The sequence below is a fragment of the Scardinius erythrophthalmus genome, assembly GCF_964197995.2.
Source record: "Scardinius erythrophthalmus genome assembly, chromosome: 15".
Lineage (NCBI taxonomy): Eukaryota > Metazoa > Chordata > Actinopteri > Cypriniformes > Leuciscidae > Scardinius > Scardinius erythrophthalmus.
The window spans coordinates 22,401,158-22,423,477 of record NC_138235.1 but is presented as its reverse complement, the minus strand read 5'-3'; the positions used below and the strand labels follow the sequence as shown (position 1 = coordinate 22,423,477).

The following is a 22,320-nucleotide window of genomic DNA, read 5'->3' as shown; positions in this document are numbered from 1 at the left end:
TCTCCTCTCCACCCATCACAAGTTCCCAACGACAAGAATATATCCCAACGTGAACGTAGCCTAATATATCAGCAGAATGTCACCGATGATATTGATAGAGCTTAAGTTAGTTTTAAACTAGCATATTCTTGTAACAGTGCTTAGTTTATAGACATACTAATCTACTCTTCATAACCATGTGTTAATTAAAAAACAAACTGAAGCATGCGCAGGTATTTATGCTTGAACTCTGATTAACCTGAAAGTACCTGCTGCTCAGTGCTTATCTTTTCCCATAAGCTAGCATTTGTGTGTACAACTGAATTTTATCTGTTTTCATCAGCCATTCAAGCATGCTGAAACAGAGCTACTGTGTGTTGATGACAGCAACTTGAATATGGGCTGTCACTGTGCTGTCACTTTCAGCTCAAACCAACGACAAAAAAATGCAGGACAAGTTGGGACAGTTTTCTTTGGATGCAGCTCAAACTAAAGCTGTCACACCAGTTGCCAGTCAACAAGACAGTGATTAAAGAGAACAGGGCATTAAGGTCTGTTTGACAGAAATAGTAAGAGCTCGGCTCATTTGTGTGATTGTGAACAGCTTCAGAAGCCTCTAGATGGCAGCAGTAAGCCTCACATGCTGATCATGTCTTCAAATGTGACGAACGAATAAGGAGCTGCATTGTTATGGTTAAGATGGGCTTAAAGGCTTGTTTGCTTTGAACACAGACAGGAAAAAAGGACATCAGACTTTCACATTTAGATCTACAACATAAATTACACACAGTCCAATCTCAAATGTGAAATTTGAAACTGTGTTGAGTTGCTATAAAGGATCGACTACACTGATTGTCAAGCACATAAACTCACATTCTTGTGGTAGCCTAGTTATTTACTTACCAACTTACATTTGTAACAATCGCAAAAGCTTGAGGTACTGTCTAATTTATGTTATAGAAAAACCTTAAAGTCTTCAAGTAGGCTAATGTTAACCACAGATTTTACTTCACTCGTAAATCAAAACTGTTGCTCAAAAACCCATAGGAAATTCCTGAGGGATTCCATGGCTGGAAAATGAAAACAGTCTTCACGATTTTATGACTGCAAACTTTAAATGATACCTCCATTTAATGCTCTTTCCATTTAACAACGATTATAAAACACTGCAAGCATTCGATAACTTCTAAAGTTTAAAGTTATACCAAACAGCATGCAAACCTATAAGCCTACAGTAAATGCCTCGTTTAGGTTATTATTTATTTAGTCAATTGAAACACCTCCAGATGATGATGCTTTTCGTTGTCATTGCACTGAAATCTCTGTTTAAATGCTGGAAAGAGTGGAGGGAACATAGGTATTTTCTTTCACAACTGTGTGCAAAAGTACATATTTTCTTGTGATTCTTACATTTATAATATAAATGTATGATCACGCTAGATAAATAATCATTAATCACTGCTGCACTATGATCTTTGGCCTCACTATCGGCATCTGTGGTTGAAACATAAAATTGCAAGTTACATGCAGAGCAGTTTTTTGAACACTCAGTAATGTAAATAATTTTTGCCCTAAAAACCTCCTGTAGAGCACTTTTAATAAAACATTTATGTTTCATCATTTTTTTTCAATTGGAAGCCTCACTATTTCAAGATTAATCAACCCCACCCTAGCAGAGATCTGTGTGTTAATGAGTATTAAGGTGGTGACTGTCCCTTTGTGGGTCTATCGATTCTCGGGTGTTGACCGTGACACCAACAGCTGGCAGAACAAAGCAAAGGGCCGGATCGGGCAACACTGGCTGTGCTCCCTCAATTCCACCCGGTCCCCTCCTACCAAGAGTGGCACGTGTCCCTGCGCACCCCCAACTAAACACAGCTTAAAACGAGAGGACACATCCCCCTGCTATTGCCGTTACACCATTGTTATCTCCTAGACCCCTTCCTCCAGCTCAGTCCTATTATATGCTCAAATTTAGCATTTTTTGCTCTCTAGAGAAAACTCATATGCCATTTGTCTTTGCCCTTCCCATTCAGTGCTTCTTGCAATGTCTTGTCCCTTAACAACAAAAAGCCAAAGATGAAGATTGACGGAGAAATTACCCTACTGACCGTTAGCTTGAATCATTGCGCTCCCCATCTATGTCCACATCCAAACAGATGCAAAAAAAGCATATCAGTTATTTACTAAATCAAGAAACTAACACACATACACCATCTGTCATGTTTTTTAATTGTGACCCTGCTTAATCAGTTTAAAAAAAACACAATATATATATTTTTATAACTTGTTTGTTTTAGAATAAAATGTGTACTTTTTGTAAATTTGTAAATGAAAATGCATAATGGGGGGCAATTTGGGGAAGGGGGTGAGTATAAAAATCATTTTGAACAAGTAAATGTGATAAAAGGCATGTAGAAAATGTAAACTGAGTTTTAATTACAGCACAGTAATTTGTGTTCATGTTTACGGATCAGTTTTATATAATTTAAAACAACTTTATTCAAATTTGTAGCAGATAAATTTGGTGAAATTACATAATGTAATACACACACACACACACACACACACGTATGTATGTATGTTATAGACACTGAGTTATTAAAGCTATATTTTAACTGCAAAATGACCACAGACTTCACCATGCTGAGAAATGGACCTAGCAATGAGACATTGTCAAATTTAAAGAGATGCTTCATTACTTTCTGTGTGTGGTTCATTCAACCTTGTAGGGAAATGCCTTCTCATGCCAAAATCTGCAAGAGCACTACTTTAGTGATAATATATCATTCCCTCTCTTTACGCCAACGCCTGGGAGGCCATAAATATGAGGGTGAACCTAACAAGCTCTGCCCTCAAAATATGGCCAAGGGCGGATGCCATACATACAGTGCCAGCTTTGACCTAGACCTTCTTCTGCCAGCGTCCTGGTTTACTGAGGCACCTCTCTCCCTGTTCCTTTCCTTCTTCCATTCACATCCAACCTACTTTGCATACTGGCACCATAAGACAGTCTTTTCCTTTCAGCCCTCCAGGACATGCTGGGTAAATGGGTCATTCTCCCACCGCCTTTCGTTAGAAGTGTGGCTGCTCTTTTTGCTGCTCGTGTCATGTGTGGTTACAGCTTTGTGTTTGATCTGCACCCTCTCCTCCTCTGCTGGCTCTTGTTCAATGATGTTATGCTTCTAAACAGTGCACATTATGGCAGATGATGCACTCCATGATGGCCCTGATGGATGATGGGACAATGACCTGCATTACACACCAATTAGAGCTTCTAACTGTTTGTTTTCTCGATTCAAACTGGCACCGCCAAACGTTTGGCGACAATAGTGGCCTTCAGTTTTAGTATCGTGACAGGATTATCAGGCTGAGCTACCTTGCTTTGAGTTTTCCATATTATCTGTTGGCAGGAGATGTAATGAGGCAAATGAGGTTAAGCGTTTGGCTTCAGGGTGTAACATTAGAGCCCTTCCCCCTAAAGAACCACTGTGAACATAAGCAACAAGTTCAACATCATACCAAAGAGATTTCTTTCATGCATATGCAAATCATTTCTACATAAAATCCTTACATCTACGTGTACGTGTCATGTATTGATGACAGTTGATGCATCCCACTGACTTCCATAGTCATTTTTTTTTCTTCTGTGGAAGTCAATGGGGTACGTTAACTGTTTAGTTACCGACATTCTTCAAAATAGCTTCCTTTGTGTTCAGCAGAACACAGAAATTCATACAGTTTTGAAACAACTTAAGGGTGAGTAAATAATGACAGAATTAAAAATTTTAAGTGAATTATTCCTTTAAATCTTTTCTTCAAATCTTTTAGGCATTAAAATGCACCATTTGCTGGTCTAACAAGTTTTCTCTGACAAACAGAACAAATAAACATTACATACCGAAGCATGTCTGATGTTTTTCTCTACATTTAAGAAAAAAAAATCCTGTCCTTTTTAATTTTGAGCTGGAGAAATCAAAATCCGCTTATTATCCAATGTGAAAAACACGTAGTATTAAATGTATTAAAAATATACTTGAAATTCAAGTAGTATGTTTATAATACATTTGTATTCCATTATTATTCCTTTCCATGCATTAAAAATACATTGAATTGCATTGGTAATAAGTATATGCTTAGTTACAGTTTTAATAAATATGCTAAACACAAGCATACTTTTAGTGAAGTTTTAGTGTATTTAAAGAAAACATACTTATGTTGCCCTTACTTAAAGTACATTTTATGTGTACTTTGTGTAAGAACATAGCAAAATGATTAAGCTTTTAGTGTATTTAAAATATGTACTTTATAAACACTTAGGCCTACTGCAATATATTTTAAATATTGATGTATTTATCATTTTAATGTTTTGAAAAACATTTTTTCATTTACAATGTACCAACTTATAATGTATTATAAACATTTGTCAACTATTATTAAGCATTGCAATAAGCATACTTAAAATTAATGTTGTTCACTTTTTACTTGTTTGTACTTGTAAAAGGCTACTTAAAAGCCTGTTGTCTTTTATAAGACAATGAACATAAAGTTACTTTGTCTTGAGCTGACCAGCCAATGTTTGTTGATTGGTTTTTATATTTCTTCATGCTTGACAACCCTATTCCCTTTTTGATTACTTTCTAATATATATTTCTAATTACAAATAAGTACAAAGATTAAATTGTTAAAAGGGATGCTTATAAGAGAGCAAGAGCATACATTTGAAACTGCTGAGTCTGTGAAGGGTTTTGATATTATCCACCAGGTACAGTGTACTCAGCGTACTGTCATTCTTATATACTTATATTCTTATACTGCCTGCCTTATATGTGTGTGTATATGTGTGTGTGTATATATGTGTGTGTGTGTGTGTATATATGTGTGTGTATATATATGTGTGTATATATATATATATATATATATCATCTCTTTTTTTAATATTAATATTTATTGTTTTTCAGATCAGCTGCTCTAGAAGAAAAACTGAAATCTGAGTGCAAAGACGAGTGAAGAAGAGAGTAGTAAGTATGGTTTAATCTCATATCACCTCTGTTATAGAGAATTTTGAATCAGGCCTATTGAAAGATGATCAGTCTTGGTAGGAATATGTTAGCAACGTGTCCATTTCAGGTGTCTAATTTGTGCTTCCTTTGAGTCATTCATGTAAAAATCAATGAAAAAAAAATGTATGGTAAAGCTGCAAGTCACTTGTCCTAGTTGTCCTGGCATAAAATATTTTGCACAACTTCCAATTTCTTTAAATCTTTTTAACAGAGGTGAAGAGAGTGCATGACCACAATAGACACGTTCATGGGAAATACCCTAAATAAACCACAATTATCAATATACAACATACCCATAATACTCACAGGTTGCTTTATTGCTGCAAATAACTATATCAGTGACTTTTTGATTGAACTCTGCTGACTGTAAGTTGTGTTGGGTTTCTTCTAATCTCATGTTCAATGTCTCATCGAGTGCTGTATAGTGATGACAAACAAGAGGATAAAAGTGGACAATCATGTCTAGCTTGATGAGGAAATAGTCAAAGCTTTCAAAGGTAAACTGATAATTCAACGGAATTCTAATACATTTCTATGCAAATTATTATACATTTATTCAAACATGAATACAAAAATGTTATTCATTGGTTAATTTTATAAAAATTATTCTTCCTTTTCACAGATCCTGTGATAAAGCAGTCTTCAAATACTACAGTGTCTGAACCACAAGCCCTCAGTTGCGGAAAATGAGTCGCACTCAAAGAAGTGACCGTCCACTTGAAGATGAAGATGTGACATTTTAAAACTCTTCTGTTTCTTTGGTTCATCCATTTGTAGGCCTAAATAATGCATTATTCACTTCTGCACATTGTTTTTCCGTAACTTTTATTTTCATTTTTTCAGAAAATTGCATTGTGATGCTTATTTATTTAGTGATACAGGTAATACAGGTATAACTGAAATGTTCAACAAAAAATGTATAAATATAGCTCTGCCATAGCATTTCAATGATCTTTGTTATAATGTATTTTGTTCAAGAGATTATATATGCTGCTGTACTTTTTTAATGCACTCTTATGTATTTATTTTGCAATGTAAACAACATAGTATATTAAAGTTTTCTTGATTTTTAAAGTCTGTGTATGTCTTAACATTTATTTTGAATTATTTTTGCACTTTTATTATACCATTTTGAATACTGAATACAAAAGCTTTACAATAAACTATTAGTGTAATGCTAATACATTTTAATGCACTGAAATGCTATTTAAATGTTCTTGAAGTACTTTAAAATGAAGCTTCAAATATATTATAACTGTAGTTTAAGAAATATGAAAGTATATTTTAAATAAACTGTAAAGAAATACACTTAAATGCACTAAATGTACTTGAAGTGGTTCCATTTCAGCACAATTTAATATAATAAAATATATTGCAAATAGCTTAAAATTAGGGTTGGGTACCGAAACCGGGCACTGATATGGAACCGGTACCTAGTTAGTAACCGGTATACCGGACCGAATCAAAACGCAGATTTCGGTGCCACTTAAATGCCTCAGCTGTCGGTTGAAATATCTGCCCTCTGGTTCTCCGAAACGGACGTAAGAAACATCATCATCACCATGTGGTCGCTAGTTAACCCTTTGACGCGTACAATCGTTCACACCGCTGTGATTAGAACGTTCAGATCGCGTGATCATCAACTTCTAAATTCAAATCTGCGTTCGCGCGTTGGCTGGCGCTGAGCCAGACACAGACGCTCTCAGCGCTGTCATATATCACAACTATTCAGTGTTTTCAACCACATAAGGTTTATTTTAGGTTTTAGACATTTAAATACACATAAGTAGGCTACTAGCAAAACAACATTCATAGTTAGTAAAATACACACTGATGTCTATGGAAACGGCAATAACAATCCTTTCAATTATAAATTGATGACGTGCTTAGATAGCCTACACATTGTGTTGGTAACTATAAAATTGACTCTATTCTTCTCACACTTCACCAGCCATGAGCACGTCAATTCATCCACTTCTCCCGAATGCATTAAAGTAAATGTATTTTGGGAGAAGTGGATGAATTGACGTGTTGACAGAACTGTGGTGCGTTGGCTACTAACATGGCGCCCATTGTTCGTTATAGATCAGCTAACATGTATCATGATCAAAGGTTTCTTAAATAACAAAACACATTCACTTACAAGTACAGTATTTAAGAATAAAAATATCAGCCAAGGACTGACTGACATAACGCAAACAATCACAGTTCGTTATTTGTTCCGCGTTTAGTGTGAAAATGTAAAGTCGATGTCCATACAATAACAAACCGGCGTACATCTAATAAATTATTCATTCAAGAACGTTGTGCAAGTTTACTGCAACAATAGAGCCGCGAACCTCACGTACTTTTGAAAATCCAGCCTTCAGTTGATCCTGATGAGCGCTCATTGTCAGTTGTAAACATGATGGTGTTCTTCACGAGGGGTTTCGCGTCACTGCATTTAAAGCTGCATTCCGTAACCTTTGTGGGGTAAAAATTGTCCTAAATACATTTTTGAGCAAGTACATAACCAGCCAGTGTTCAAAACTATCTGCCTGTCTTAGTTCGATTCAAAACGGTAAGTTTGCAATAATGTTTTTAACTCCAGTGGTACTGGTGGATTTCCGCGGGAAATTCGATCATGTCTTTGCGTCATTACGTCACACCTGTACACATAAAGAAGGAGTCTCGGCTAGTAGGCTATTGAGTGTGAGGATGTTGGAGGTGGAGATTTATTGCCTTTTCTCACAGCACTTGATATAATTAAACTTATCAATTTGATGGTGGATCCAGAAAGGTTCAAACGACAATCACCTGCGACAACTGGAGATTCACCCGCTGAAAAAAAAATGCAAAAGACTTCATTCGGACTTCGGAGTGACTAGAGAAAAAAAGAGCCCATGCGAGAGCCCATGCAACCGGGCCCATGCGAAAACAAGGATTATATCGAAAGGGCATTAAATGTTGTCACGCAATGCTGATGTTGTTAACATTAACAATTTGAGAACAAAGTATAATTTGCGCGGTTTGACGTGATATGATAAGCGATCGTTAGATTTAATCAGCGCGATTTACTGCAATGCTTTTTTCCCTTAGTTGGTCAGAACAAAAGTGGATGTTACTTGTTCAGATTACATTTTCCGGTGAAAATTCTTATGTTGGTCATACTTCCAAAAAGTAGAATCTGTGATTCCGAATGACAGGATCCACAGCAGCGCAGCGACTGACAGCTGCACATTCTCCTCAAAACATTGGATTCATCCGCGCTGTGCCGTGCCGAGGCACAATCCACGTAAAGTTGATAATTCCTCGAATAACTGCAATTGCAGATTTCGAACAGAGATGGCGACAAAGAGGAAAAACTACGGACTGCAGCTTTAAGGTGATGCGTTCTAAAATAACGCTTGTGCAGGACATGCAGTAAGTCAGGAGAGGTGTCGTATTTGGCCAGAGAAGTCAAAAAATGTGAAAAGAATTACTGAAATTTAAAGCTGGTTTGTATTACACCAAGAATACAGACTACTTTGCTGTTATTTCTAGTGTTATTTAGTGTTAAATTATTGTATTTGGGTTAGGTGGCTTAGGTTTTATTGTGAATTTGTTATTTAAATTTGTTGTGTTTTGTATTTAGACTACTTATATTTATATATTCACTAAAAAATTGTAATATGTAATATGTGAGAATTTTTTTTTTTTTCAATAATAAACCGTTCTTTAATGTCATTCACCATTGTTTTGAGGCTCTCTCTTTTTTTTTTTAAAGTATCGATTCTGGCACCGTTTAGGCACCGTTACCGTTTTAAAAGTATCAATTTGGCACCGGTATCGAAAAAAAAAAAACAGACGATACCCAACCCTATTTAAAGGACAAGTTCGGTATTTTACACTTAAAGCCCTGTTTACAGATCGTTTCTGATGAAATAGAATGGTTAAGATTAAAATTTGGACACATGCTGCTGTCCCGAGAATTTTAGCTTTATTTCGCTTTCCCCAAAACCTCTAGAATGGGTGTATAGGTGCACTGGAACAATCCTTCATAAAACGCATTAAACTTTCGTTTACAAAGACCTGAAACTCACCGAGTGGTCAGGGGTGTTCACTGATGTGCTCACACAAAAATCGCTGCAAAATATGCTTTCCAACAGGTTTTATCGTAGTTTTTGTCCAACTCCATTGACTTGTATTGAATGTGCTGTGAGAAGTATGGTATTACTCCGCCACTTCTTCTTCTTTGTATTCAGTGAAATGCCAGTGGTTTGCTTGCAATTGGCAAAGGTGCATTATCGCCACCAACTGGGCTGGAGTGTCTATTATTCAAGCTCTCAACGGAAGAATCTACGGGTGTGAGACGTTTGGAAAAATAGATCCACAGTTTTACAACGAATGGTAAAACACCTGTTGGAAAGCAACTTTTGCAGCGATTTTTGTGTGAGCATATCAGTGAACACCCCTGACCACTCGGTGAGTTTCAGGTCTTTGTAAAAGAAAGTTTAATGCGTTTTATGAAGTATTGTTCCAGTGCACCTATACACCCATTCTAGAGGTTTTGGGGAAAGCGAAAGAAACCTAAAATTCTCGGGACAGCAGCATGTGTCCAAATTTTAATCTTAACCGTTCTATTTTATCAGAAACGATCTGCAAACAGGGCTTTAAGTGTAAAATACCGAACTTACCCTTTAAAAGTATCGATTTGGCACCGGTATCGAAAAAAAACCAGACGATATCCAACTCTACTTAAAATTTATCTTAAGCATATCTTGAAATACACTTAATATACTTTAAGTTGTTTCAAAATAATACATTTAATACGCACTTAGTATAGTACAATTTAATTATATTAAGTATGTCCAAAAAAGCACAATTTAAATATATTTCCTTTTCACCTGGGTAGCTATGTCCGATTTGTGAGGGATTCAATTATTTGAGTCGATACTTTTCGATAAACCAGTTGAACCGGTTCACAGTTTGCACTGATTCGTTTTGGCGAATAGTGGCTAACTCGTATGAATTTGTACAATCTCATTCGTACGTTTTCGTATCTGCTTATATTCCCCAGTGACGCTTATGTTTAGGTGTGGACCTTCAAAAGGGTTTTTCCCTAAAAATTATATGTTTTCATATGATTCACTTTCATTTAATTCAAAATCACCACCTTGTAAAATAGTTACGTTTTTGATCTGTGAATTCAACTGATCCAATCTGGTTGCAGCAGTTAAAGGTAGGGTAGGCAATTTCGCAGCGGCTAGCAATAGCAAGTTAGCTTTGAAAGCATGAGATCCCACCCTCCCTTCAGAACGCTCTCCAAAGCCACGCCTCCTTCAAGACAGATGAACGCACACAGCAGAGTCTGCAAAGCGTCACGAGACATAGTGTTAAATTACCTCATGTCTCAAAGCATGCAACATTACAATAATAATGAACATAAACAACTTACAGAGCTCTATTTGTACCACTTGACTGCTGCAGTTTAATTTCTGCATTGATAGTGTTGACATAGAAACACTTAAATCGGAGTCTGAGGACGTGAACAGCTCTGGGTAGAACGTCACGGGTTGCCATCTTGTAATTGTGGTTATGACATGGTGTAAACACAGCATAAGCTTGTTATTTTGGTTCAGGAGGAACTGTAAAAGGCAGCTGCTGTTTCTTTGTGGTGCTCTGTGACTGTCTGCAACTCTGCATAGCCTTATGTAACCACCCTGAGCGGGATTCAACCCGTGGTCTCCGGCGTGGAAGGCAGGCGCTCTAACATCAGTCACTAGCCTCTTACTTGAAGATATATGTACATGCTTTTATATTCACACCTCTTCTATTATTGATTCCTATCAGCTGTTCACGATCAGTTAAGGGAGTTTCAACCAGTATAATAAAAACTGTTTATAAAAAAAAATCTTTAACAACTCACTGATTCATGATCCGGTCGTAGCGAGTCTCAAGTAAACAAATCACTGAATCGTCCAAGAACCATATGTAGGATCCTCAGACGTCAACTGCGCTAGCTAGCTCATAATTCATAACAATGTCAGACTGAGTAATAACCTAAGTCCATATTCATAAGCAATTTGACTTTGGATGCTTAAATGCATTCAAAAGTAAGTACTTTTGTACATTTACTCTAAGAATAAATTTAAAAAGATTAGGCCTATACTTTTACTGGAGTAAAATTTCATCCGGATATCTATGGCACTTTACCACAACTTACTTCATCCTGTGCTTATGTTTGTTTTTAGTGCATGTATAAATCAAAGGATGATCAGACAGTCAACCCATGACTAAATACTCACTAAAAGTTGTTATTTCCAGATTTCTTAATGTGTGATATAGCCTAAACCACTAGACAACATGAATCATGGTCCAACATACTCTAGATCCCATCATTACACCATATCTGCAATAGCAAAATTTGAACTTCTGTCCTTTGTTAATGTACATTTACGAATTTGGCTGAAGCTTTTATGCAAAGCATAATATTTCAAATAATCAAACTATGATTTTATTGTTGCTAGCTACCTTGTGCTACCATTTGAGCTACACAGGAAATAAGATAAATGCTAAGATAAAATGTGTTATGTGAACATTGAATTAAATGTCATTCTCTGAGTTCTAGGGAAGAAACAGACGTTGGTTCTCTTGAGTCAGCATGTCATATAGTTTTATGAGCTTCAGTGGAATGGATATCCTGGAAAGTATTGCTCAGTGCGTAAATGTTTTCTTGCTGTTATTTCTGGAGAAGGAAATAACTGTCCTTTTCATCAGAAGTGTATGTACACGTATAGCTCTACACAAGAAGGAAAACAGTAAGATTTGTGTGCATGTGGAAAAGTACAGTATATGCCCATTTACATGTTTAATCCAAATTTATGAAGCACTTTTGTGAGCTCTTATGCTGCTTAGAAACGTACACGACTCAACTGGAACGGCTTTTCCAAATATAATGTCAAAAACAAACATGTTTATGTGCAGATACAAACAAACACACACATTAAATTGGGCCAAAGCCAGTTGACGTGATGGGGGTGGGGGTGGGGGGTGGGGGTGGAGGGGAATCTAACAGGGTGTAATAAAAAACACTAAATAAAAAACAGGGTGAAAGGGTAAAAATATTTCCCTTTAAGGATTTGTAAAAATGATCTCATGAGTATTCTTATGTATTCCATGAAATTTGAACATTTACTTACAATTTGCATTGACAATAAAAACGTACATTACTGACAGCATCTAAAATGTAAATTATTTACGTATGAACATTTATAGAACACGTTTACGAATCTAAACGTTTACAAAATTCTTGGAATTAATCTGTTGATATATTGTACTTATTGAGATTATGTTTTCATATGCATTTGTTTAACACAGTTGGCTAATATTTGAGATTCATTTGGATTGTATTGGAACTGTAAAGCATTTTATGTTCATCATTTATGGTCTACAGAGAGCTGCATTACCGCTGCAAATGATCGAAAATTATCATAAAGAAACAAGCCAGCCTTTACAAACCCGTGTAGAATCAAAACCCTTGTCCTACATCTGCGAGTCTCATCCCTTTTTGCACAGCTTCAGGACAAAAAATGTATGCATTATCCTGCATTCCTTATTCATTATGATATTCATATTCATAATTCAGCTGAGTGCCTCTGTGCACAGGGTATCTGAGCACGAACATGTGCCTCGTGTCATTTTGCTGCTTAATAGCTGAAGGATCAGTGGAGTTTGGAAGGATGGAAAGAGTGAGAAGGGAGTTAGGGAAGGAAGTGATCTGATGGAAGGGATGACACCTCCTCCTCAGAGTCTCATGGCTTTGGTGATGAGGTCGCTCCCCTGGGCTTTGATCTTTGACACGGCAACGAGCGAGTAATGAGCGCGTGTGTGGGGGTGTGTTTTAGGGAAAGAAAAAGCTGATTTGGATTCTGTGTCCTCATTGTGTAGTGCTACTGCGTAATATGAACAATTGTGTGTCTGAAGGTTTTATGGCTGATTTCACAGTCAATTTGCCTTAAGATAAGAAAGCAGTGAATCTTATCTTTATAGTATTCTAGCCACATATGGAAACACATCAACAAAAATCAAGTCATTTTAATTCATTCATTTATTTTTATTTTGTCATAAGGATGTCTTGTTGTTATTGTTACCTAAAAGCAAAACTATTTAAAAAAAATTTGTTGATTGAAATGGAGCTATAATAAAATCAATATAAGATTATAAACTTAAAACACTTAGTAATATTGCCCTGACAAGTGGCAACTAACTGAAATAAAAGTTGAAGGATAGAATTACTAAAAATAAAACTGAAATAAAAATAAATTTAAGCTAAATGAAGGGGGAAAAAAATACAAAAGCACATAAAATTACAAAAACATAAACTAAAATTCAAATAAAAACCTGAAACAATAAAATATTTATAAATAATACTAAAATAATTCTGTTCCACCCTTGTGTTTCCATCTTTTCCTTGCTTTATTAATGAGTTTTTAATTAAAAATATATTTAAATATAGTCTTTATTCCCTCTTAATATTTTGTAGTTTTTTTAGATGACATTATATTATTAAAAAAACCTACTGTGTTCTTAGGTTGTGTGTCAACGCTGTTACCATCATATTGTTTATCTCTTAAAATAATGAACTATTTAAAACTATTATATTATATGTGAATTAAATACATATTACAATTACATAATGCTTTCAAGCAATGGAGTAAGTCTCTTTGTCTCATGTTTTTTGTCTTTCTGAAGGCATAAATAAATCCCAACTTTATAATTTAATCATTTAGCTTGAGATAAAACAATGCAATAACAGTTAAACACATTACTCGTCTGAATTTGTTTGAATATGATGATCAAACTAAAAAAGGATGGAATGATCTTTTTTTGAAAGATTTTTTGGTGCACTGTGTATGTGTGTATATATGATTAGTAGGTGTGTGCACTCGTATAGAAATCTGGCACATGCAGTCTTGACCTTTGACCTGTAGCGTCTACACTGTAAAATGTAATTAGTTGACCTTACTTAAAAAAAGTATGCAAACTCGTTGCCTCAAAAAAATTAAGCAATATAAACTTAAGATTAGTGAGTTAAAAAAGCTTGTTTATTTTAAGTGTGCAGTACTAAATCAAGTAGTACCACTAACAGGTTTTTTTTATGTTCATGTAACTTAATAGCAATGCTTAGTGTTAACTTAATTTTTTCATTTTGTGTGGATTGCTTGATATAAATTTAACCCCACTTAGAATTACTAAATACCCACAACTTAACACTTTTAGTTCTGCTCACTCATTTTTCAAGTTCACTTAAATTGAAGAAACCAATTTCCTTTAATGGGTCCTTGTTGCAGCTGCCCAGGTTTAGGTCCAACATGTGGCCTTTTCTCTCCCCCATTTCTTATCCATTTTTGCTGTTACTATCTAATAAAGGCTCAAGCAGGAGCACACCACAAACATATAATTAAAAAGAACACTCACTGGGTTGATTCAGCTCTATTACAACATTTATTCAATGCACATTCAAGTACAAAACAGCAGCAATACAACGAAGTTGTGGTTTGATTTAACTGTATAAAATGACATGGAAAAATATTAAAATAAAATAAAATAAAAACACATTTCTGTGAGCTAATTCTATGCATGTAGCAGTCTCCCAATATTAAACAGGTAAACACCTGATAAGTACAGGATTTCAGTGCATGCAAAATCAGTGCATTTCTGATCAAAACTGAAAGTACAACAAATGCTTTTGTGTCCCAAAGTAAGCAGTCCAAGGATTAAACCAACACAAATAAAAACATCACTCCTTGGGGTTTGTGTTTGTACTACATTACAACTATTAAAAGTTTTCCCAAAACACAAATGTAAACAGGACAACCTTGCTAGGTTCTTTTCTGACATTATCATCTAATAACAACTAACAACTCTTTGCAACAACAATGTGGCACTATTTCCACCATTAGCATACATGCATAACATGGTACAGACTTTAATGGAATTTTCTTTTTTTTTTTCCATTGAGAACGTAAATAAGCGAGAACAGTTGCATGAAAGCATCAAACTTTCTCTGATAACAGGAGAACATTAATGGCTGCAAAGCTTACAAAGTGCTATCTAACAGCCGACGGCTCTTTACCGTTCTAACCCAGAAGACTGTTCTTCAGAGTTAACAGTTTTGGTGGGAGGTTTTTCTTTCCCAGTCCAAGCATCACAGTCTGAATGAAGTTGAGTGTATTTGCCATGCATTTTGGGTAATCCAAATGCAATGCATATGTAAGCCCAAACAACAGACAAACTGCCTGAGGCAAGTTTTTAATATGATCCATGACAATACCTCCCTCCAGAATGATGGCAGTGGAGATGGGCTGGAGGTCCACTGAGCTTTGACCCTCGTGAGGACTATCTTCACTGACAACTGTCAGCACACCAACAGTGATGCATTCTAGGGCCTCGTCTCTCGCTGTATCCTACAAAGACACACATTCTTCAGCATTGCAATTTATGCTATTCTAAAACATAAATTTTTAGTGTTGTAATGGTATCAGAGAATATGGCTTTAAATATGTTTTCACACTGGATCATTACAATAAAGCAAACAAAATATATTTGGTATGGTTAAACTAAAGCTATGGAGATACAACAAGGTCTATACTCTCAAACAGTGACACTGACTTTTCAACCTACAAAATACATCAATCACTGTACAAAATGTATGTTGTATATCAAGCAGATAGAATTACATCTGTCAACACAGGTATAGTTTTATAATCATGCTGACTGTAGGATTACAAATTTAAGAATATGTTTAAGAGCTATGGAAGACATTTTCTGCCAAATTTAAATAAATAAATTAAATGATTAAAATTAAAACCAGATTAATGATTTTATTACAGAAAACTGTATGCAAAATGTGTGACAAAATTGAGAATGAAATGATTTCATCACAGTGACAGTGCATCATCCCAGTCAAATTGAAAAATAAAATGCAATTGGTGATTTCACATTTCATTTTCACTAGTCTCGAGGTAATACTGCCAATATTAAAATGAAAAAAAATGTTTGAGTGTGTGTGAGTGTGTCTGTGTTTGAATCTGTGTGTGTGAGTCTTTTTGAATGTGTGTGTGTGTGCGAGCCTGTGTGTGTCTGAGTCTGTGTGTGAGTGTGTGTCTGTGTTTGAATCTCTGTGTGAGTGAGTCTTTTTGAATGTGTGAGTCTGTGTGAGCCTGTGTTTGAGTGTGTGTGTGTGTGTGTGTGTGTGTGTGTGTTTGAGTGTGTGTGTGTGTGTGTGTGTGTGTGTGTGTGTGTACCTGTGTATGTCTGAGTCTGTGTTTGAGTGTGTGTGAGTGTGTATCTGTGTTTGAATCTGTGTGTGTGAGTCTTTTTGAATGTGTGTGTGTGTGTGTGTGTGTGTGTGTGTGTGTGTGTGTGTGTGTGTGTGCCTGTGTTTGAGTGTGTGAGTGCCTGTGTTTGAGTGTGTCAGTAAGTTTGAGAGCGTGTGTGTCCACCTACAGGTCCAGGTTGGTGTGTGTGTGTCCACTTCCATCTCCATCTCCAGGTCCATGTTGGTGTGTGTGTGTGTGTGTGTGAGTGAGTCTGTGTGTGAGCCTGTGTTTGAGTGTGTGTCTGAATCTGTGCGTGTGAGTCTTTTTGAATGTGAGTGTGTGTGAGCCTGTGTGTGTGTGTGTGTGTGTGTGTGTGTGTGTGTGTGTGTGTGTGTGTGTGTGTGTGTGTGTGTGTGTGTGTCCACCTCATGTCCAGGTTGGTGTGTGTGTCTGTGTTTGAGTGTGTGAGTGTGTCTGAATCTGTGCATGTGAGTCTTTTTGAATGTGTGTGAGCCTGTGTTTGAGTGTGTGTGTGTGTGTGTGTGTGTGTGTGTGTGTGTGTGTGTGTGTGTGTGTGTGTGTGTGTGTGTGTGTGTGTGTGTGTCCACCTCAAGGTCCAGGTTGGTGTGTGTGTGTCCACTTCGATCTCCAGGTCAGTTTGTGTGTGTGTGTCTGTGTTTGAGTGTGTGTGAGTCTGTGTTTCTGTTTTTTAATCTCTGTGTGTGTGAGTCTATTTGAATGTGTGAGTGTGTGTGAGCCTGTGTTTGTGTGTGAGCCTGTGTGTGTCTGAGTCTGTGTTTTGAGTGTGTGTGTGTGTGTGTGTGTGTGTGTGTGTGTGTCTGTTTGAACCTGTGTGTGCGAGTCTTTTTGAATGTGTGAGCCTGTGTTTGAGTGTGCAAGTGTGTGTGAGCCTGTGTTTGAGTGTGTCAGTAAGTTTGAGTGTGTCAGTAAGTTTGAGTGTGTGTGTGTGTGTGTGAGAGTTTGAGTCTCTCTGTGTGTGTGAGCCTGTGTTTTAGTGTGTCAGTAAGTTTGAGTGTGTGTGTGTGTGTGAGAGAGAGTTTGAGTGTGTGTGAGAGAGAGTTTGAGTGTGTGTGTCCACCTCCAGGTCCAGGTTGGTGTGAGTGTGCTCACCTCCATTTCCAGGTGTGTGTTTGTGTGTGTGTGTGTGTGTGTGTGTGTGTGTGTGTGTGTGTGTGTGTGTGTGTCCACCTCCAGGTCCAGGTTGGTGTGAGTGTGATCACCTCCATCTCCAGGTTTGTGTGTGTGTCTGTGTGTGTGTGTGTGTGTGTGTGTGTGTGTGTGTGTGTGTGTGTGTGTGTGTGTGTGTGTGCCTGTTCTCCTCCAGGTCCAGGTTGGTGTGTGTGTGTGTGTCCACCTCCATCTCCAGGTCGGTGTGCGTGTGTGTCCACCTCCAGGTCCAGGTAGGTGTGTGTGTGTGTGTGTGTGTGTGTGTGTGTGTGTGGTGTAAAATTTGCAACAAGTCTGTGGAGCAGTCATAGAAAATGTAGCAATAGCAATGTTTTTAAGTTATCTGACATTAAGTGTTGGCAATGGACATATGTGTACTTGTCAATAAAAATATATGATATATTTAACCCTTTTGTTGTGCCTTAATCACCAACCCCCACACCACCACAAATAGAATCTAATTATGTGGGAAACACTGCACTGAATGCCTATAAGATACCATGCAAAGTTACGTTAGTCAGACTTGATGACTGCAGCTACAGCAGCTCGTGTTCTCAATAAAGAATCCTGCTAAAGAAAGAACCAAGTCTCCTGGACTTCAATTCTGAGTTTCCTACAAGACCAAACTTTGTCTTATGTGCAAGTACTTACAGAGCAGGTCTTGTAGAATTCACTGGAGTCGTCACCAAGTAAAATGGGAATGCCTTTGAGGACAACAGAGCGAAGCACTGTGACGTCTGGTGTCTAATGATACACAGAGAGAGAAAAAAACAGTTAACCGGGTAATTTGCAAAGCACAAGCAGACAGGAAATAAAATAGGTTGCTCTGGATCATCTCATTTAGAACTTGATTGATGAACTATCATACAGATCAAAAGCAAAATGAACCTACTTACCATCCAGCTCACGAGCTGCATCAGCTCCCTGAGTTTCTGGCCAACAGTTCCCTTTTTTGTTTTGAAAAGTTCGATGAAACGTGGGGCGTACTGGTCTAGAGCCTCAAAGAAGTCTCCCTCAAGATTCTTACTGGCAATTCTATTAAACTCAGCAAACACCTGAAAAAGTAGAGAGAGGGGTGGGTAGGGATGGAGAGGTGGCAGAGGTATTAACATTCCAACAGGTGTTTGGATTTTTAGCCACACACCTTGAATTTATTTTTGATTTGCATTATTTTGAAAAAAAATTGCTTACCTGTCTCTCTGTGAAGAGTGCTGGCCATCGTTCAACCATGTTCTGTACAGCAGGCACCTTTTTTACAATTTCTTGTCTGCGTAGTGGGAATGATTGGTCCATCATTTGTGAAATGAGAGTGCCATTTGGTTGTTTTTTCTTCATTTCTTCCACTAGAACCATTCTGGCATTTTCTAGACTTGTTTCATCATGTCCTTCTGGTAAGTTAGGCAGGTAGTTTGCTTCACCTCTTTTTGGCCGTTTGATATTCTTGCTTGAGGATTCTCCCTCTGGGTTGCCTTTACTTCTTTTGCCTCCATTGATTGCTACATCCTCACATCCAGCTTTTCGAAGCTTTGTGCGATAATTGGCCATCTTAAATTTAAGGCTGTTTTTCCAACCATACCATCTGTGTGGTCCAGGCTCAGTGAGGCAGGGGTGTTTGCTAATCAGTGCTTTTGCAACACTGCTGAAGTCATCATCTTCAGGGTAAGCCTTGAAACTGTACATCGTCTCAGCAAGCTTTTCTAGTATGTCATGCTTCATATCTCGTGGTAGAGTCATACGTGTTTCATCTTTCATAAAGGCAAGATCTGCCTGTCTGAGCCTATACTCAACATCTACTGAGAAATTGGGTATGTCAAAGAACTCTGGCCACTGTTTTCTTAGCGATGGTGATGCTCCTACAGTCGACAGGATCTCAGTGTCTGCTGTGCTGCCATCAGTGTCTGATGTTGTGGTGGGTGATGACAATGCTGTTAAATGGAGAGTCACAAGAGGGATGATTTTGACTGTAGCTCTTTCAGGTAAATCAGTTATTTCAGTCAAATTGCAGAGGGCATTACTGAAGTCTTGATCTTCATACTGCAGTTTAAAGTCATACTGCAGTGACAGTTTATCCACCAGTTGCACTTTGAATTCTTCAATGGACTGTGGTCTCTTATTTAAAGTCAACTTCCTTATATCATCTTCAGCGACAATGACTCTCAGCAACAACCTCTGGTCCATTTTGATAACTGTTTGACTCTCTCAGCATAATATGTGCCGTTTAAGTGTGACAAGCTGCTTGTCTCCAACTCTGTAAAGTGAAATAGGGAAAACATCATTTAGTTCAGACAACTGAGTGACAGAGAACGTGGGCAAATGGCTACTACAGAGCTCGTATGCTCTAAGATGCTCATTGTACCATGATTTCATGAGTCTGCAGACAAATATTATGTCTGTATTGATCACCACAATCTTTGCTATTTGTCTGAAATCTGGGAGCCCTGAGCACGATCCAACGGAAATGACCATATTAGCACTGTACTTAATGCCATCTATGCAAACAGAAGCTGCTACAAGGACTGTGTTCTGGTAGTTATTCCTGAGATAGAGACAGTTCTTCACATTTTCAGGAAATGAAGCAACCATTACAGACTTCACTTTGTTAATTTCAACAGATGGCTTGAAAAAGGAGGTAGCAGCTAAATGAAAGGCTATCATATGCTGGTGTCTGAGAGCTAAAGTAAGGGGTATGTTCTTGAAGTTGTGAATGTGACGCACAACTTTCTTGAAGAACTTGTGTTTTCCTTCGAAACGCATTGTCCACACATCACACAATGGACCAAAAGTTTGAATTAGTTGAGGGTAGTGCTCAATGTAGTGGTGCTTCGGTCGTAGCTTCTCGTTCGGGAAAACTTTCTGAAATATATCTCTATGTTCTGCAATCTTGCAGTCAAGAAAGCACACTGACTCTTCTGAGAAGCTTGCAGACACTGACAATTCCACTACATCTTTTAAGTTCATTAAAACCTCCCAGGTTTCATCCCCCTCAGGAATGTGATGACCTATCAGTAGTGGCAGAAGGCGGAGGAGTGTCCAATTTTCATGACCATTTCCTCCAATTGTTGCTTTGGAAGCAAAGTTCTTTGCGATGATCTGGGGTTCGTTTGTTCTGTCTGAAAATGTATATGGAAACTGTTTAATAGCCACATTCAGGATTTCAAGTGAGAAGTATCCCTTTGATATTAGTGCCTTCAAGCACAAGGCCAGTTCAGCCGGAACAACACCCTCCAGAAGATCATGCAAAAGATCTGGAGGATAACCATTGACAACATGAAAATGTTCCAAGCTTTCACTAAGTGGGCAGCTTCTTTTCACGCCATATTGTTGAGCCATGGTAGGATTCTGCAATACATCTTGCAACTGTCTATCATGATTTTCTTTTGTTCTTGGTGGAAATGAGCCTGTCCGCACTTCCTTGTGTTGTATTTCCTCCCGTTTGGCCATACAGAATCGGCACATCTGACTTACTGTGAAGCTTTCAAAGAACCCTCCCAAAGAATGGGCAGCTAAATTATCTGCTGCAACAAACAATACTGTGCCTTTTATGCTGGCTCCTAACTGTTCAACATATACACCCTGTTGCTCAAGAAAAACAAGGTCCTGAATGAGTGGGCGGAGAATTTCCCCATAACCATGGTCTTTGAGACTGCTGACCTTGCAAAGTAGAGCAAGCTGAATGGTATGAAGAGAGGAGCGATATTTAGGGTGTAGATTTCCAAGTACCCAGTAAATGGCACATAGCTTGTGTTTCTTTCTGGAGGTTCCCAAGGGGTTAGCCACCTCAAAATCATCTATGTACAAGCAAAGAGCAATCCTGAATTCTTCCTCTGTCAAGAGAGAATTGTCTTTAAACCGGGAACCATCCCTGTGAGATCTGTATCCTTGTGACAAATTTGTCTCAGGTGACATGGCCTTATCTAAAATGTCTCTATTGTTTAGTAATGTCTGCAGCATTTTTAGTATGGGGATATACACAAATGTCTGCCTGTCATTTTTTAGGACAAACTCAACAGGCATTACCACTGAGAATTCTTTTGAAATGTATGATGTTCGCTTGCTAGTGGTTGACAATGACCCCCCAGTAGAGGTGAATTTCAGGAATACATTATTCTCAGTAAATACTTTAACTATCTCACTCACTAAAGAGTCCTCAACATCTCCACAATGTTGATTTAGTATTTTTCCAACAGATGTATGTAACAATGGCTGTGAAAGCACATAAATTTGGTTGATCTGCTCTATAACTTCTTGCAGGGCATTTTCAGAGATGTTAAGAATTGATGACATTTTCAGAAAAAGAGCAGCTACATTATGTTCCAACTGACTCTCCAAGTTCTCCACATCTTCACTGAGCTCAGTAACCTCAAACTCAACCTCATCAGTTTCAGGGGCACTATCCTCGGGTTGAATATTTGTATGAGGTGGAGGTTCCTCAAGTTCATTATGTGACACAATTTCAGGTTTGAATGCCATCATATTGTGGTCTTGATGTTCTTTGCTTTTATGTGCATTAAAGGTTGAATAAACATTGCTCTGAAAGTTACATCCTTGATATGGACAAGAAACCTTTTGCTTCAGCTTCAAATGTCTTCGTAAATGGGTAAAAAAGTCAGCTTCAGTGCAAGGCTCCACAAAGTCACACAGCTGACAATGGAAAGCAGTTTCACCCACTTTCTGTAGGTCCTTTTGAGTGTGCCATGTTGATAGGTGGACTTTGAGTGCATTGAACGATTTAAATGTGCACAGGCATTCCTTATGAAGGCATGGTATTGGTGATATTCGAGTGTGGCACCCATGTTTTAAGCGGTAAT

The 22,320-nt window shown here is 37.6% G+C and overlaps 1 protein-coding gene across 1 annotated transcript in view; it reads right to left on the bottom strand.

The window, feature by feature from the left end:
• Positions 1–15,016: 15,016 nt before the first annotated feature.
• LOC308703531 (sterile alpha motif domain-containing protein 3-like) overlaps positions 15,017–22,320 on the bottom strand; it is a 9,045-nt gene continuing 1,741 nt past the window's right edge. Inside the window, exons 5-8 of the mRNA XM_081387106.1 lie at positions 18,704–19,760; positions 18,409–18,567; positions 18,164–18,256; positions 15,017–15,469 (exon numbers count right to left, since the gene is read on the bottom strand). Of these exons, the coding sequence (XP_081243232.1) occupies positions 15,143–15,469; positions 18,164–18,256; positions 18,409–18,567; positions 18,704–19,690 (1,566 nt within the window). The 5' untranslated portion in view covers positions 19,691–19,760 and the 3' untranslated portion in view covers positions 15,017–15,142. The remainder of the gene's footprint in view (positions 15,470–18,163; positions 18,257–18,408; positions 18,568–18,703; positions 19,761–22,320) is intronic.